Source organism: Pongo pygmaeus, chromosome 6 (assembly GCF_028885625.2).
Source record: "Pongo pygmaeus isolate AG05252 chromosome 6, NHGRI_mPonPyg2-v2.0_pri, whole genome shotgun sequence".
Classification (NCBI taxonomy): Eukaryota; Metazoa; Chordata; class Mammalia; order Primates; family Hominidae; genus Pongo; species Pongo pygmaeus.
This window is the reverse complement of record NC_072379.2, coordinates 72,101,803-72,121,673: the sequence shown is the minus strand read 5'-3', so window position 1 is coordinate 72,121,673 and position 19,871 is coordinate 72,101,803. Positions and strand designations below refer to the sequence as shown.

Below are 19,871 nucleotides of genomic sequence, written 5' to 3'. Positions count from 1 at the left end.
GCTATGGATCTTGACCTTGTGGTATGTCATTAAGATACAAGGCTATGTGAGCTTCAACCAGAAATTAAGGATCCACGCTGTATTTATAAAGGTCATTCAATAACCAATTTCTAACTACAGAGTCAAAGACTAAGGAAAAAATAACACTAGGCATCTTAAGTTCTCTAATATTTTCTATAATGTGATAGAGATAATATCAATATCCACCTTGTATTAACTGAGTCTGAACCTCATCTGCTCCTCTTAGAGAAGATTAGCACAAGAAACTGGGGTATACAATTTCTTAAAGAGGAAACTAGTATTAAATAATGAAAAACAAAACAACATGATATATGTGAGGACGAATGATTTGCTTTAAATTAAGGGCTACAGGTCATGCAGTGTGAAATTATTCCTGAAAAGTTACTGAAAGTTCACAGACTGAAAAGGCTCAGAGTCTATCAGCTGGAGCAGATTAAGCAATTTTGTGGGCAGAACAGTTTCATTAATTTGTTTGAAGTATGATCATTTAAATAGTTAATGTGTACAATTGTCAATATTTTTATTCCATGACAAGAAAGTAACCTTTTAATTCTGACTTAGCGAAGTGGGCAAAATTTTAAAGCAAAGTGATTTAGATTGATTTATTAACACATACGAGACCCCAAAGGCTTGAGAGAACAGGTATACTTAAAGAATTACAAGCAGTTCAATTATCCTTGATTTCTAGTGGATAAGGTACTATATGAAAGAATGAGTAGGTTGATCCAGTTAAAGACCCTTGTTTACCATAACAGAGTGTTTGGGATTCAAATAGGGAATCACCAAAAATATTTTATGAGTGAGAGAGACTTATGATATTTGCATTTTTTGAAAGTTGACCCAGGAAGCAGGTTGGGGTGTACAGAAAGGAGGTAGTTCACAAGGATGCTACTGGGACAATCCTAGAAGAAAATTTGTGAGGCTGGTATGCAGGACAGTCACAGTTGGGCTGAAGTAAAGAGACAGGATTAAGAACATTAGAATAGAATTGAGTAATCTTATATTCCAGATGAGAAATCAAAAATGCTACTTAGGTTTCTAGTTTGGGAAAGTTGGGGTGTGAAGGTTTCAGTAGCTGAGATACAACAGATAAAATCTCTCTATTGGGATTTGGAGAAAATCTCAGAGCACAGCTCTGGAGTGATAACCACTCGGGCTCCACTTCTAAATTGCCATATACTACTCATGGGACACTGGGAAATTTACTTAACCTCTTTGTTTCTTGGTTTCCTCATACGTAAAATGGGAACAATTATAATATTTATCTTATGTTGTCACTGTGAAAACAAAATGAATTCATATATTGTGTTACTTATAACCATACCCCTTCATAATCTCAATTCCTACCTCACTCACTCTCAACCTGACACCATTAACCTTGATTCCAACAACCTTTGACTTCACTGTAATTTACAACGTACTATTTCTAAAATCTATTACTGTACCTCATATTTAATGTCCTTACTTCCCTCATTTCCAGCTTAAATTCCATGATTAAGCCTTAAAATTACTCCTTTGCATATATTCTCAACTCTCTGGCTGCCCTCTCTGTACATCACATTTGCCAAAAGACACAGTCACATGAAGACTGGGCTATGCTTATTCCATTCATAAAGCTGGAATGTAACTAGATAAATATGACTGAATGTGAATAAAGAAATATATTCATCCAAGCTGACTGGAATTACATACTAAATGGATGATTATTAACTAGAGGTAGCTGCTCTTCTCTCCTTGAAAATCACACTGTTTCTTTGAACAATTTTGTTCCCACTTTCCTAGGTGACACAGGCTTCTTACACATCTTGTACCATCCTCACTCTAGCTAATGACCCAGGTTTCTATTTCTTTGAGAAAATAGAAGTATTATACCTTTTTGCCAATGTTGCCCCCTCAACACTGCACAGATTGTTCCTTTTAAAATATAAGTCAGATAATTTCTGGTTCTGGTCAGAATCCTCTAATGGCTTCCTATTTTATTCAGAGTAAAGGCTAAAGATTTTACAATGGCCTAAATTGTCCCACCCAATATAAAAATCATATGATATCTTTGAACTTCTATTTTTCCTCCTATACACTCAGGGCTAGCCACTAATCCCCCCAATGCCTTTGAGATCTGTCAAGTGTCTACTGCCTCAGAATCTGTTGGTGAAGTTCTGTGCCCAGATAGCCACAGGGGTGACTCCCTCAAATCACTCAACTCAACTATCTCTTCAGTGAATATCTTGACAGCTTCTTTTATCACTGCAGCCCCAACATTTCTTCTTTCTCTGCTTTAATTTTTCCCTTCACATTGAAAACAAAACCAGTACTTATTTATTGTATATATTTAAGGCATATGATTACTGTACAATTAATGTTTTGATATTGTTAGACAAAAATTATCAAAGTCCATTGTTTTGGATTGAGCTCCTACAGGAGGCCCCAACAGACCAGACCAAACCAAAATGTAAACCAAACTTTAGTACAAACAACTTGTACTAAAGTGTCACATAATCAAGCTGAAATTTTAAGGAAGCAAACTGATCCCAGAACACATCAGTTGTTTCTAAAAATGTGAAATTCAAGTCTACCTGACTTGGTATAATAAGGATGTAACCTCTGCTTTAACTCTTTACCCAAAGAGTAACCTGAAGTAACATGATGTTAAACAATCAGCTTTTGTTTTGTATTATTGTGTTTTCTTGTTCCCACCTTAAAAAACCCACTGTTCTATGTCTAGTGGGAGCTCTCATTCTACTCTGTAGAATGGATGCTGTCCTAATTCATGACTAAATGCCTATTTGATCTATAAATAAATTTGTTGTTATTTTGTTTTCAATAGTGTAAATATTCATAGTGAAATAATTATTATAGTCAAGCAAATTAACATATCTATCTCCTCATATAGTTACCCTTGTGTGTGTGCATGTGTGTGTGTGTATGTGTGTTAAGAGCACCTAGTCTCTTGGCAGATTTTCAGTATGTTATACTATATACATATATATACACACACTTTTTTTTGAGACAGAGTCTCACTCTGTCACTCAGGCTGGAGTGCAGTGATGCAATCTTGGCTCACTGCAACCTCCGCCTCCTGGGTTCAAGCGATTCCCCTGCCTCAGCCTCCTCAGTAGCTGGGATTACAGGTGCCTGCCACCATGTATGGCTAATTTTTTGTATTTTTAGTTGAGATGGGGTTTCACCATGTTGGCCAGGCTGGTCTTGAACTCCTGACCTCAAGTGATCCACCCACCTCGACCTCCCAAAATGCAGGGATTACAGGCGTGAGCCACCATGCCCAGCCATGTTATACAATATTAGCTATAGTCATCATACTGTACATTGGATTTCTACACTTATTCATCTTACATAACTGCAACTTTGTACTCTTTGACCAACATCTCCCCACTCCTCCCCTCTTCATATCTTCAGGAATCAACATTCTAGTCTGTTTATGTATTTTAGTACAACCAGGTACTAAATAATTTATTTATTTCTATTGTTTATTGTCTACATCACCCCTGCTGGAATGTAAACCCCATAAAAGCAAAGATTTGTCTTTGCTTTTAATGTTTTCTTTCCTACCTATAATACTGTTTGGCACATACTAGGCATGCAATGAATATTTACTGAATAAATTAAATAATATTTTAGCATAGTCTCTGGGATAGTATATATGCTCAATCAAAAGAGCTATAATTATTGCAGTAGTAAATAATAATATATTGGGTATGTGCACTTAAAATAATATGGGTCCTGCAGGTGGCAGTTCTAGGTTTGGAATTTAGGTGGATGAGCTGAATATAAATTAACATGGTAATGCAATCAACTGAATAAACAAGATCTTATCGAGAAGAATACTAAGAGAGGAACGCCATGACATAGGAGGGTAGAATCCAGGGATGCACCGACATGGGCATGTCGACATTGTGAACCCAGGAAAGATACTGAAAGCAAGTATCCAGAGAAACAGAGAAAGGATCAGGAGTGAGGTATAATGGAAGTCAATGAAAAGTAGACATTTTGGAAGGATGAAATGCTCAATAGTCATCACACACTTCAGAGTAGATAGTACCACAAAAATGGTAAACAACAAACACTGAGATATAAATTATTAAAACTGTGGGGATATTTAATGATTGGACATAAATCTTCAGAATAAAAACTGTCTAAAAATAGCAATGAAAGGTTTTTCGAGATTGTTCAAAGACAAGAAAATTCACGTAACACATGCTCTTTATATTTGATGCTCTCAAAAAAAGAAGTGATAGCATAATAAAAAGAATACACCTTATGTTTGAATGTATATAACTAGAGGTTGACATAAGTGGGCCAAGGAGGCAGACCCCAGGCTCACTGAATTGAGCGGGGTCTTGCACAGACAGATGGGTAGTAAGAAGAAATCATAGATCTCATCTTAGAGTTAAAATCTGAGATCAAAAATGCATCTAAACCAGTAAAATTGCCATATTTTAAAATAAGAACATAAATAATACAAAAATACTAGAAGTCTTCAAGACAACACTTAAATGAATAAAAACAACATTTAAATTAACCTAAAATGTACAGTATTTTTATATGGCTCTCATTTTATTTAATTAATCTTATTTACCATAGGATGTCTAATAAACCTTACATGAAGAAAGGAAATTTAGAATTAGTTATTACTATACTCAGCAATATGGAGGTATTTTCTTTTCCTCTATTTTTGTAGTTTGAGAAAATGAAGCATTTTTAATAATTTTGTGAAATAAAGGCATTTAAAATACAACCAGTATTTTACAGATAATTACAAAATGAATCATAAGTGGTACAAAATGAGTAATATGATTAATTTCTAGGTTGACCTTTAGAAAAGTATTTTTCTAACATTTCTTAGTTGTTATAATTTTATTATATCAAATGGAAGTTCCAGCCATTTAATTTCCATGTTGTTTTTCAAAATGAGAAGTGCATCATGGATATAAAATAGTTTATTTTTTAAAATAACTTTAATTTTCGAAGCAATTTGGGTTTTGAATATGAATATTGTTTGAATATCTGCTTCTCTTCCTACCAAGGTTCATTCTTTTCATAGTTACTTTACTCATGCATTTTCACTTCTATATTTATTGAATTAAGTAATTGTTTTGCAGGTAGTTAAATTTATTGTTCAATAAAATTTAAAAAAAAAAAAAAAACACCAGCTAATAGCAGTGCATAACTTTCTTCATGGATGTGTCATCATTTTAGGTAGCCTCTAACCTAGATGAGAGCCCTCAACGTTGCAGATATATAATGTGCATCTCCAGCAAAATTGCCCATAAGAATAACTTCATTATTCTGGGAAGCTAGATCTATAAAATATATAAAATGTTGAAGTATTCTGCCTTTACAATTCCTGGTAAGTACAGCATGACTAAGTGATAAAACCTGAGTCAGCGTCAGTTCAAGCATACCGTTCTAGAAAGTGTATTTTGACAGAAGGAAAAAGGAAATACAGTGGACAAAGGTGTCCTGTTTCAGAGTAACGACGTATTTTAGATCTATTTACTTCTACCTTGATTGATGAAAAGTTATCTCTAGAAGCTTTTAATGGTATACGATACTGATAAGTCACAGCAACCCTGAGTTATAGCAGAATGATAAGGAAAAACTCACCAGTACCACCGGACAGATTGTTGTGGGTGGTAAAATATGGTCCTTCAAAGGTCCACAGTCACATTCAGGTTTTAGATGAGAAGCACATTTATTATGCAGCTAGAAAAACAGAAAGGGGGATAGTATCAAATTCTACAGTGACAACGCCTAACATGGGGGAGATTATATTTCAATCGAGATACAGCAAACACATTGAAAGTACAATAAAGAAATTATAAGAACAAATAAACAGAGTCATAAAGGAATTCATAATACATTTGTCCTTATATATGTACCCTAAATAAACCATCTAGCAGCTTTTGTGACCCATTCTATACATTTTGTAATTCTCAGAAATGTTTATATTAAAAATGTACTTTAGGTTTTGCACCAAAGAACCCTGATTTCTTTGACAAACACAAATTATTGTCCATTACAGTTCTTCCTTTGCTTATCTGTTAGCATAATCTTGAAACCACTGTGCCTGTGTATGCTTTTTTTTTTTTTTTTTTTTTGACCCTCCTGTTTTCTCAAAGTCATTCCAAAGTGCACAGCTCAGTATGGGGCATAATTGATCCCATCATTAGTTTTAACTTTGTAATTCAATATGTAAATGTAACCAGAGATTCATCTCAGTAGGAGCAGGATATAAATAAAAGAAGATGATTATGATTATAAAAATTTATCTGTATATTGTATTTATCAGCTCAACATTAAGTTAGTATATAATCATACAATGTCCTATTTATTTTTTAATATGTATGAGCCCAAACTAATATTTTTATTAACCTGGTCATAAGTTTACATTAAGGTGTTATAACATGGTGTTTTAAATAGTGATGTTTTAAAACTGAGATGGTAGTTTTTTAAAGAATTACACAGATTTGGTAAAATAATACTTGCTTGAGGGTATCTAGAGATTTCTCCCTCCTGCACTATGCGTTAATTTGATATGAACTCTTCACACTTTAGAAAAAAATATACATTTCAATAAGATAACATGTCATGTTCAAAACAAAAAAGAGCCACATTATTTTTCCATTTTGAATCAAAAGCTACCTCATTTAAGCCTTGACTGCATTAATTTCCACAACATACATACCTTTGTGAGCAGTTAATTATCAACTAAGCATAGGAGTCTAATGAGTGTTGATTTATTTTTAGTAATAGAACAGTATCAAAGAGGTATTTCTGCGGTCCTAGAATCCAACACTGTTGTCATGCTAACTCCCTGCATTGGAGTTAAGGTGACTTGTAATATAATTAATGCCCATTAGGTTACATTACATGAAATAAAAGTATCTTTACATGTTCATCCATAATTAGCAGCTCTGCTTCTCAGGGGCATATAGACTTCTCTATAAAAAAGTGATTTAATCGTATTAGGCACTACTGGTCTTTGTCAAGAGGCAAGAGGTGTTGAAGAAAGAGAAGCAGCTGAATGCACAATAGAACTAAATAAACTGATACTCAGAGCAAATTAAAAGGTATAGTTTCCTCAAAACAAAATTAGTGACTGGTTTAAAATATACTATTAATGTATTGGACCTAGTAATTAACTTTCTTAGAATGTGCCCTGGCCATGGATGTTTGGATTTAGAGTTAGCCGATTAGCAAGTGTTGGGATGGATCAATTTCCCCCAAAAGATATGCTGAAGTCCTAACTTCTGGGACCTTTGAATGTGAACTTAATTGGAAATAGGGTCTTTCTAGACGTATTTAAGTTAAGATGTTGGACCAGTCACTGGACCAGTCACTGGACCCTAATCCAATGACTGGTGTCCCTTATAAGAAGAGGGGAATCTAGACAGAGAGACAACGGCACAGAGAGGCGAAGTCCATCTGATAACATACGTCGAGATCTGAGTGATGCACTACAAGACAAAGAATTCCAGGGATTGCTGGCAACCACCAGAAGCTAGGAAGAAGCAGAAAAGGATTCTTCCAGAAAGCCTTCAGAGGGAGGATGACCTGCCGACATTTGGAATTCTAGCCTCCAGAGCTATGAGTGAATACATTCTTGTTGTTTTAGGCACCTATTATATGACATTTTGTTACAGCAGCCCTAGGAAACTAATAAACCCAGTACTATGAAAACTGCACTAAAACCAAAGAGAGATTATGGATCTTAAGACTCTGCTGCACTATGGATGTCACAGAGAAAGAGCTTTGGCTCTTTAATCTAGGGCAACTTCCTTAAAACTGAGAAAGCAGACTCTAAGAACCCTCTACAAAAAACAGATCCAAGATAAAAATCTATCTGTGTTTACAGCAAGAAAGTGTTGAAATATTACTCTTGATTACAGTGTAAAGCTAAACACATGACTCTGAAGGCCACAGGGGCAGGACATACTGAGTCTTATGCCAACACTGACTACAGATGCAGTCAGAGGCCTCAGCCTCCTCCACGCCTCCATTCATGTGTTTCCAACAATTTGCAACTGATATGGTAAAGGATGACTAAGCTCTCTGTATAGTTATTTGAGGGTTACTGACGTAAGAAAGGATGGCAAAAATAAAATTAATTTAATGATAGTTTGGGGGCATTTAGGCTAGTTTCCCAGAAGGAAGGAAAGAATTGAAGACTCAGATAGAATCATGCAATAGATGAGCTTACCAGAGTGTGTGTGAAGGGGTAACTCTGTATATCGGGATTTGGGAGTTTCAGAGCATAGGTACTGACAATTGATCCTATGAAATTCTGGCCTTTGCAGAGCCAAATAAAGCTAGTATGGGATTTCCCAGTTTGATTGCCACTGTGGTCCTGAGTTTTGTCTAGGCGGTCGTAAGGCACTCCCCCAGACATAGGAGGATCTCTAAGTTTAGTAACCATACTATCATCTGTTAAACAGAGTCACACAATGCAAGAAAATTCTCCTAACCAAGAAGTCTATATTTGATAATATGCAGGAATACCTTATGCTTGTATTAAGACTAGAATCTGGCAGCTAATACATACATTTGCATAACCATCAACATTATGACGTTGTTTGTAGCCAAGAGTGTTAAAACTGAGGGCATCATGTTAGGAGTACGGATCATTTTACAAGTCGTGAATCAAATTTGTATGACAGGTTTAGTTTATGCATCATATTTCTTGGAGATATACTTGAGGAAAAAATATACAATGTGAAAGCCAATGTGAAAAATGCGTATCATTTTCAGGACCACCTATAAAGTGTAAAAGTGAATATCATTTTTGCTGTGAATTTAAAATTGCTCTAAATCATAAAGTCTATTTTAAAAAGCAAAAATCAACAAAATTATACAATAGAATTCAAAAGCTACAAATTTTTTTCTTTAAGATACTGGTAATATTTTGTTTCCTGATCTGGTACTGCTTACAGAATATTCATGTGGGGAAAATTCATTGGGCTCTGCCCTTTGGATATAAATGCCTTTCTGTATGTACATTTTCCTTCAATGAAAAGCTTTTTATAGTTTGAAAGAATGAATAAGACCTACTATGTGATAGCACAACAGGGCAACTACAGTCAGTAATAATTTAATTGTACATTTTAAAACAACTTAAAAAGGGTAATCGGATTGTTTGTAACTCAAAGGATAAATGCTTGAAAGGATGGATACCCCGTTCTCCATGATGTGCTTATTTCACATTGCATGCCTGTATCAAAACATCTCATGTGCCTCATAAATGTATATACCTACTAAGTACCCACAAAATTAAAAATAAAAAATTAAATAAGTGAATATCATCAACAATAGAAAGTTGCTTAAACTTGTCATCATATTTCATGGACAAGAATATAAAAGACACAGCTGAGTCCTTCTCAGTGTAAATAAGATGCTGAAGGCTGACTATTGTTTTAAAGATAACCTATATCCCAAATCAGCAAAATCCTAAACACCGAGGTCCTCATCAAGAATAGAAATAAACTAGAGCATTGAAGATGCTGCCTCTTTAGTAAAATAACCAATAGCGCACCAGAGAAAATCAATTGTTTACTATTTAAAATTTAAAAAAACATTTTTGTTCAGTTACCTTTGTATTTTTTTCAAGCTAAGGCATAGAAATCCTTAGCTCATTTTTAAATGTACATCCAGAAATTCCCATTCATGTTAAGGGATTCAGTGCCATATGTAGGAAAATCGTATAATAGAAACCAGCTTTTCCTGGAAGTGAATTAAACACTTGGAAATAATTTCAGAGTTTATGACAACTTCCAGTAGCACCTAATTTAGAGCCAGATCTATGTTTATTAGAAAAAGCTGTCTCAAGATAGAAAGAAAAAGAAAGTGTGTGGATGTCTGTGTGCATGTGTGCCGGCATATAGTTCTATGGATGGAGTTAGGAAGAGTGGCTGTGCTGGTCAGAGAAGAAAATGGAATCTGAGAAGTCAAAAGGAGGAAAAATGGAAAATAAGTGTTCATAGGAATTTAGAGGAAAATAAGAAGAGAAATAAGCTATTTTTCTAAAGAAAAATTTGAAGGCCTGATTTGAAGGCACATATTTATTGGTTCACCTGTTACACTGGCCCCTAATATTTTGCAGTTTGGGGTACTTCCTAAGACTGGCATTTACTGAAGCAGAAATGTTTCCATGGCATTGGAAACCTTTAAACATTACTGTTAGGAATTTAGTATCTTAATAAATAATATTATCTCTACATCATAGCAAAAGTTAGTAATTCATTTCTATGAAATAGGTGTTCTTTTTTCAAGCCTAAATAAAATGCCTCGACTTCCCATCCTGGTGAGTCCTGCCTGACCAGTGAGAGCTTACCTTGACAAGCAATGATTCACAACATGTTATACAACGAAGGTCAAGAAAACACACTTTCAGAAGAAATGAACAGGTATAAGCAGTGGGATATTAAGGATGTTAGTAATCAAGACAGAAAAGAGAACTGAGGTGAATATTTTGCCTGTCACAGAGGATTGAAATATAAAACACAGAGATCGGTTGCCTAATTTTCAGAAGGCAGTTTTCCACTGACCTTTCCTAAGCTTTTCGTATTTTTAATTTTGAAGTGGCTAGATTTACAAATGAACAGAAAATTTCATTCTAAGAGCCTAACTTTACAAGATGGCCAACTAGTAAATCAAGAAACCACAAGTATGAACTGAAAAATGGGTGTGAAAATGGATTCTTAAGTATTCGTTTAAGCTTACTTGCATATCTGATGGAGATTTGAGTATTACAGGATGATATTACAAAACAAAACTTAAATAGGACATATGTTTGAAATTTAATATTCTACTGTAAGAATAGCATATCAGAGATTAAAGTGATCTTACTGAAGACTTTTCTACACTTAGTACTTTCTCAAGGACTTCAGGTGATTAGGAAAAGATGTGTGACATGGACAAGCAACAGGAGCGGGCTATAGTTAACAGTGCAAACAATGTTAGCCTATGGTGTGAAACCAATGGAGAGCATTTGATTTTTTCCTTTGGATGTGGAATATAAGTACAGAAACTATTCAGAATCAAGATATATTAGTGTCAAGAAAAATTTCAAGGAAGACAGATAACCTAACTTGTTTCCTAAGGTATGATTAGAATTTAAGATAGGTGCATTCAAGGGAAGGGGATGAACAAAATAGTAGGCATGAGGGAAACATGGCCTCCCCAAGGGACTGTCAACAGAAATACACAGCTATGGCAGACGGTGTGTGTAGAAGAGGAATATTATATACAGTTATGTTTAGGTTTGGTTCTGATTTCTAAAGAACTAAAAACCAACTTGATGCAAGAGGTGTCGAGGGCTGCATTTATTATCACAGAACTATTATAGATTGCTAAAGAAGGCATATAACAAACTAGTATTTTCAGAAGATCTTTCTGGAGGTGGTATGCAGCCTGCATTATAGGAAAAGTACCTTCTGTTAGGGAGATGAGCCAAGAGATTTTGACTCTAATCTAGTAAAGAGGTGCTAAGAGCTTGCACTAGGGCTGCGAATGTGGAGACAAAACCTCAAATCTGAGAGAGATATTTTAAGTAGGAAATGACAAGACTCAGTGATGGGTTGTGTACAAGAGATAAAGGTAAAAGACAAGAGTAAAAAAAAATTGACTTCTAACTTTTTTTCCAATGACTGGAAGCATGACAATACCAGGTCTGATAGAATGAGAGAGTTGTAGTAATAGTCTTTGGGAATGAAAATCAGTCAGTTGGGCTTAGGATTTAGTGAGATTCAGGACCACAGGATTCTGGATGTTCTTTTGAGTGCATGCAGGTGCTGTTCTGACTCAGACTGGGCAACTATCCACCCTTCTACAGGTGAGAGAGAAATGACATAAGTGTTCTTCATGGAGTGCCCTCTGGAAACCAGGGATTGGTTATGTGCACCCAAATGTATTTCATAATACCCACAAATATAATTGTTACTTACTAAGCACTTCGTATGTATGAGGTCTTGTCCTAAACATATCTACAGAGATTTTTTGCCCCTTTAATCCTCATAATAATCTAATAACTTAGGTATCATTAACTCCATTTGATGCATTAGGAAATTTGCCTAAACTGGTTACATAAATGGCCCAAGATGGCACAACTAGCAAGTGAGGAGACGATCTTAAGAATCTGGTTGGTCTGAGTTACAACAGTCAAGTCATTTCCAAAAGTCATATATAAAAGGAAGTAATGGCTTTTGGACAAACCCTGAAAGAAAGCCAAGCATCATTCTTTCTGTTTCTCTCTACAATATATTCTTCATGGAACCCGAATTTCAGATAGGCCTTTCTGAAGCCAGCACTGGCAGCGCCATATCCTATTACTCCCATAACTTCTGCTAGCTCTTTGTTATGTCCATAGCACTTTCTGGAAAGTGTAAGAGCAAAAGAAAGTACATTCAGTTGTTTAAAGGCAAGCAGTAGTAGTAGATACTCATCAGTCAAGAGCAGATCAATTTTATGCTGAAATTTTCATGCAATGGCTCAATAGAAAACTATAAATACTACTAAATACATAATGTTCTGAGGTAAATATGTCCTGTTTAACCAAGGCACAAAATCAATAATTAAGTAAATGTGTCCCTAAAATTGCTTAAAATTAAAAATCCGAAACTGGATAGAGGCTGAAGTGACTTTTGAGAAACTGATAGAGTCTCCTGGATATATGATAACTTTTTAAAAATTTGCACAAGTTGTGTTTTATGAACTTAATACCCATAAAACCCCTGGAGCTCATGGTTTATAGAAAATAAGGCTGAGGATGGATAAAAGTCTCAGAACTTTAGAGAGCTTAGTAAGAGGGCAGCTTTTTTTTTCTTTCTGACTGCCTTAACTCCACCAGAGATCCTTGGTTAGCCTTGTTTCCTAAATAGAACTTTGAGATTGATTAATTGATTTATTTATTAATAATTTTGAACTTAAGGATTTCAGACATTTGCTGTTTACGTTGTGCTTTGCCATAATGACAAACAAAATCACATTCAGCTATTCAATGGTATTTAGTGTAAGAATAAAATGCTAAGGGAATATTGTCTTATCTGATTTGGGACATACGATATTTAGATTTTTTAAAGTACAGTCTATTGAAAAGTGATATCCTTTTTCCTGTAAAAGAAAGTGCCTCTTTTCTTGTAAGGCTAGGGTCAGGATCAAGACCAAAGAAAAATGCATAACTTGTGAATGGTAGGGCTAGGTGTGGATTCTGAAGTACCAGATAAGAAGAACCATTAAAACAAAAAGGAAAACAATGAGAAAAACAAAAAGGAAAACCATGAGAAAAACAAAATGGAATATAAAACAAGGAAAGGAAGAATTTTAAGATGCTTTGTGTACCAGTAAGAGACCACTAGCAATGGTAACTTTGAGGACAGTGGTTCCCATGACTGGAAAGGGCAGAAGACAGACTTCATGGAAATTAAATAGAAAAAGAATGAGAGAATTCAAATACAGAAAATTCTAACAGCTTTGAAAGCTTTTCCATTAGAAAAGGCAGCAATGCAAGTTTTTAGAGGGTTCAAACTGAGTACACACTTAAAAATATTGATTTTTAAGAACTAAAAAAGAAAATATGAATAATAAACCTAAGACAATATGTTTGTAATTTATGAAGAACAGGAAAACAATTGGAGATACAAAGAAGAAATTATTTCTAATATTCTCTAATCTCAGCTTATGTTAAAGTTAAGATATAACCAGTGAAATATTCACTATATGAAAAAAATAAGAGGAAGCCCCCTACAAGGTCTGAAACAAAAATGACATATGTTTGTAAATGCTTAGCAAAAAAAACCCTGATTTTTAAAAATGTACATGAATGTTTTTAAAAATGAAGTAGTTATGATCTTCTTAAAACTGAGAATTCAATGTTTGGGTAATTCATGTGTAAAATTTGAATCATCGTTAGACATTTTATTATACTAACCAAACACTTTTAAAAAATTATCTTTCATAATTGAGAAAATTTCAAATGTAAACATAATTTAACTAATAGCTGAAAATGATTGCAGAAAATGTGTTCATTTAAAGGAAAGTACTTAATTGTATTTTTGAAAAGTAAGTCAGTTGTTTTTCTCATCATTCTGTATGAGTGTGCATGTGTGTGTGAGTGTGTGTGTGTGAGAGAGAGAGAGAGAAAGAGAGAGCATTTAAGAGAATTGTTTAAGCCCTGGGTTGAGGGTGGGGCACTTGGGGACACAGTGGAGACAGCTATTTGCTTAACTGATTCAGTGCCTCCTACTGTTTTATTCTGACAAAAGTAAAAACTTTAGTCCTGTAACACGAATACTCACCCTATGCTGGAAAACAAAACTTCAGCCCCATAAATATTTTGTACTACATTATCAAAAATAGCTATTATTGAAAACGTGTGATTCTAATTAACTTCCAGAAATTACACATATAACTGTAGAAGTACCATCTAACAACTGCATTCATTCCAAAAATTTTTTCAAGCTAGATTTGACAGTCATTCAAACCAGGTGAAATTCCAAAGTGTCCCAGAAAAGACCAATATATCTCTTTTTACTTAATTGTGAACACCATCAAGACTAGCATTTACATCAGTCTCTCTTATACCCCAATGTATGATTTAACTGAAACAGGAAGGCAACAATATGTTGGAAGAAGGGTAAGATGAATTTTTAGATGCATTAAGACCTAAATAAAACACGGCCTACTTGCACTTCTATCTGGTCATGTGGTCAAGGACAATTTGCTTAACTTTTTTTGGTCTTAGAGTCTTCACTATATACTTAAATCATTGAAGCTCATTGTTCATTTTTCTAACCCTTTTAAGCCCATAGATTTTATGACTAAAATAAATTTACAATAAGCAAACCAGAAAACCCTTATTAAACAGGATTGTGGAGTAAAGGGAGAGCTGAGTTCTTCCCAAACAGTATCCTATTCTCATTGCTTACTCCTAGCCATGGCCTCTGATTACCTTCCTGGGAACCTCTAGCACTCCATGGAACACAGTTTAAAAACCATACCGTGGTATCATCTCTTAGATTGTCACCAGCTCTAAAATTCTGGACTCTATGGGGACAAATCTGACCCTGAGCCTATCTCTTTGCGAACAAGTTGAAATAAGAAGTTTCCATGGTTTTATGCTTACACTGAGTTTCAGGAAGCCCTTCTAGGGTAGGACTTTCAGAGAGTATGATATACACAGTCTTCAGTGTGGGTGAATGCTGGGATTTGTTTTCCAACTGTTACTCACTGTGATCTGACACCAAACACAATGCAGTCCTGTCAGGCCCTGGTAACATTTAACTGTTTTGTGGCACTTATCACACTTGGTTGGGCAGTTACCTTCAACCCAGTAATGGTGCATGACCTAGAACAGAATGACATCATTGTGATAAGAGGACACACCACATAATGGCCACCTTCAGAAAGCAAGCGTGCACACAAACTTACATCAGTGTTCCTTTTGGACTTCACATAGGTCTTGATGCAAGAGGGAGGTGCTCGAGCCACACAGCGCTCATGGACTGTGTACTTGCAGACTGAAAGGAAACAGGTACACAAATTCAGAGCTAATCCTGGTCCTGGTTGTAATTTTATAGAGAAAGAATGACATTAACAGAACCTCATTTCATATCCACTGCTCCCTAATCAATCCAATCAGCCACATCAAGGAGAAGTCCAAGTCGACTGTTTTTACCATGGAATATAAAAGGCCAATTAGTACAGGAAATATTATGCATGTGAAGAACCAAGGCTCCTTTATCATGGCATAGCAGGAAATGCTTAATTAAATCAGTCCTCACTCAAATTTTTCACAATAATTCCCAGATGACAAAAATATTAAAGACAAATTGATGACTGCCAAATGGCTTGGTGTCATTTGCTAGAAGGAAGAGATCTATATTTTACAAAGTATAGGCATGAGAGCAGCTGGCGGGTATGGGAATAAAAACCCATGAGTTTATGCTATTTTGTCTCTTATCTAAAGCTTAAATGGCTGATTAGTCTATTTCCAGAGAATAGATTTCATCATACATGCCAGGCCTTTGGTGAAAATTCATCCTTCACTTGCCATCATGGCATCGTTTGTCCAAAAGCAACAGCCTTTGCTGGGTGGCATATTGTATACATATGGGAAAATTTATGTTACCACGCAAATGTATACATACACATAAGCAAATATATGTATCTATGTATACATATAATATGTGTCAGAAAACCAAGACATACATTTTTGGCATCTTCAAATTCTTTATGGTTTGAGTCTGAATATGATTTAGGGTCAACTACATGTGTTCTTTTAATAAAATGTTGGTTCCAGATTAAGGGTTCTAAATGTATAAATATACAAAACAGTACTTAAAAATAAACATATAGCCTCCTCAATTAAAAAAAAAAAACTAACCACTGCCTCAAATTAAAATGAAAAACAATAAATCCAAATAATATTTATATAGTAAAACTCTTCCAAAATATTCATATCTGTGATTTTCTTTGGCAACATTGAGGGAGAAAACATGTTTTCTCTTCTCCTCCATATTAAAAATAATATCGAATATTGCATTCACCACACTAATCAGTAAAAACTTATGAGCAAAATTCTCATTCCTCATATAATATCACTCATCTTATTTAAGACTTATCATTTTGTTTTATGTGTTCTTGTTAACAGACTCTACCATAAAAATTCCTTTTCTTAAAAATAATAGAACTTTAAAAACAAAGTACTTCCTTTGTATATGGAGAATGTTCTAGTGTAACTAACATGTAACTAACCTTTCAAATGTAGCTGTCAGAGACTATGTTACACATGGCAAATTTCAGGTAACTTTATTAAAATTCATAAATAGTTCAGAAATCATATGTATATGTGGCACTAAAACATGGTATTAAATTTCAAATAATACGGCTGAGAGAAAGGAAATTCTCAAACATATTACCAAAGAAGCTGCTAGCTAATGACAAACAAACAAACAAACAAACAAAGAACCTGTAAACCATGGATGGTATTGGAAGCCAGGTAAGAAATTAGATTTAATTAAGTGCACAACAATGGAATGTGTCTAATGAACTTGACAGTTTCAGTAATTCTGTACAAGCTGAAAAGGTTGGGAAGAGATAAATTGATGGATTAACAGAGAACTTAAATGAAGGGGGTATAATATCTACTCTTTTTTATCAGAACTATCATGGATTGTAAAATTTTCTCAGGTAGATATGCTGCAGATTTAAAATTACTTAGGTGATTTTATAAACTAACTGTTATACACACTATAAGAACATTGTAATTGGCAGACCTGAGTTAACAGAATAAAATGAAAATTGCAAAGATGGGTGAACTGAAATTTTTAAAATGGCCACAACTCATTAATCATCAATGCTTTGCATTCCAATATCTATTAACCATATATGAAGATTTTCTTTCTGTTAGCATTGAAAATAATAGGCTTGAGGTGTAAAATTAGTTCGTATACCTTGCAATTTCTTAATTTTAATGCAAATCTATTTTTAATCAATTAATGTAACTTAAACAAGATACCCAAAGGAATCAACTCATTATAAGATGTTCATGTGAATAAAGTGACTAACATGTGGGGAGGGGGGATGAATATGAATAAGATGTAAGTATGAAAAACTAGTGGAAATATTCAAAATAACCCCTGAAGAAATGGGAAACATGAATAAATTAAACTACGGTGGAAAGAAAACTGCTGAAGACTTGGAAAATGTCCTTCATTTTTTTTCCAAGGGTAGGTTTTTCCAAAACTGAAGAAATTAGAGTAACCTAAACATTCAAAAACACACTACAGGAAAATATAAATCACATGTACAGAGACAGTCCAGATCAGATTTTAGGTCTCCATTTACAAATAAGACTATTCCATGAAATCGACTTTTCCTCACTTGAGGAGATGATGTTCAGGCAGAGCAAAGGTACTCACAGGAACAGCAGAGGCCCTGCTTCCCCACGCCAATCAGCATGTTCAGGCAAAGGTTGCAATAGGCAGGTTTGTTAAAGTGCTTCAGTCGCCACACGTGCTGTCCATCATCCTTCACGTTCTGCATGGGACGTAAGAGAAACAGATTTCACTTAATGAAATAAACAGTGAAAGATGTAAGTGCCAATAAAATTCAGAGCTGGACTGAAGCATGTGAAGACAATCTGTTATTTCATCCATGACTTTCTCCAAGATCACCGCAGAGCCTTTAGAAAAACACACGTGCTCCAGTGAAATGAGATAGTGCTAACAAATCACCGATGCTATAGCAACCCACAAATTCTTGTCTAATATTAACAGCTCAACAGTGTACCCCAAGCCATTGTCATGACCTGCCAAATGGATCAGGGACGTGATTGCCTCTCCTTTAAATATTTTATCCTTAGCACAATTCCATAAACAAATAAATAAATAAAGAGAAAGAGAAAATACCCTTCAGTGGAACAGCCTGATAAATAAAAATTTGCAAAGGCATCATTAACCCTTGCTTACTAGTAGTAATATACAAAATTCATGATGGTGATCAGGTCATGTAAGGTGGCAGAGGAATGGGATGGGATGGAAAACTAATACTAAAAGGTAAGTTATTGGTGACATTCTAGGGCTTCATTTGAGGAGTCCTTATACTATACTCCAATTTATATTAATATGTTGAGTATGCCACAAATAGTATATTTTAAAAGGTAAACTTTTTAAAGGATTTAATTATGTTACCATTTTGTTTACCCCCTTATAAAATATAAGTAGTTTTAATCTCACAGAAAGATGGTAAAAATATTAAAACTGTATTAATATTTTTATTTATAACAATCACTATGGTTATTTGCCACAATACAACCTTAGGTTTAAATTAATTCCCCCGTTAGTAAAACACTTTATTTTTTTCTCTTCTCAGTAAAACTCTGTATATAATAGCTACTCCTGTAGGTGTTTAATCACAGCTGCATTGTTCAAGATTAAAATAAAATGAAATAATATGATGCTTAGGAATTTCTTGAACTCCTTACAAGAAGGTCAAGATATTAAATGAAATTATTATATATTATTACTTTTGCTACCATCATTTTCTCCATTAACATGTACTTTTTGTAGTCTAATCACCAAATTATATCAAACAGATTAACATTTATTGGTATTCTATTGAAAACATTATTTGCCATAACTTTTCAGGTTAGCCAAGTTGTCATATTTCTTAGAACACATTCACCTAATAATTTTTGAGCATCTAATAAGTGCTTGGGCATTAACATTAGTCCTGTAGTAGTGAGAAAATATAAATATAGTCAGATCATCTTGTTTCTCCTGATAATAAAATATTAATAATAATGCTCCTAACTACCTTTCCTATTCCCAGTCAAGGGATAAACCACCAGATTTGTAATACTAGAGAAAATCTATAGTAACTAATTCTTACATTAGAACCAGAAATGTCAAATTTGCATCATAAAATGAAACATTAACGAAATGCTTCTTGGGCGATAATTCTTGGTGGGTCTCTTGAATTTCTTCATGTTTTGCAAGCAGAAGCACTGTCCTTTCTTTTTCTTTCTTTCTTTTTTTTCTTCTTAAGACTATCTTTTCAAAGATGTTTGAGTAACAAACAGCCTAGCCTTGGACAATAGAGACATGTCTCCCTCCAGAGGAGAGGGCCAGTTTGCTTACTATACTTACAGTATAGTAAAAATAATCACTCCCTTGTAGGCAAAGGTTAAATGGGTTTGTTTCCTATGCATTATAATTCATTTAGTTTTCCTAAGTCAGGGTTTCCAAAACTTGATGCTGTGCACAATCATTAGTTGGGTCACACTCTGTCTTTCCCATGAGATTTTGGAGGCAAGGTGAACTCAAACGTGAAGCTCCCGT

The 19,871-nt window shown here is 34.5% G+C and overlaps 1 protein-coding gene across 14 annotated transcripts in view; it reads right to left on the bottom strand.

Annotated features, from left to right (window-relative positions):
* The window catches only part of DGKB (diacylglycerol kinase beta), a 738,724-nt gene that overhangs the window by 503,637 nt on the left and 215,216 nt on the right, over nt 1-19,871 (bottom strand). For all 14 annotated transcript variants that reach the window (XM_054495969.1, XM_054495971.1, XM_054495977.1 and 11 more), the window contains 4 exons: nt 17,952-18,069; nt 15,460-15,548; nt 15,260-15,376; nt 5,644-5,742 (listed from right to left, as the gene is read on the bottom strand). In XM_054495969.1, the coding sequence (XP_054351944.1) occupies nt 5,644-5,742; nt 15,260-15,376; nt 15,460-15,548; nt 17,952-18,069 (423 nt within the window). The remainder of the gene's footprint in view (nt 1-5,643; nt 5,743-15,259; nt 15,377-15,459; nt 15,549-17,951; nt 18,070-19,871) is intronic.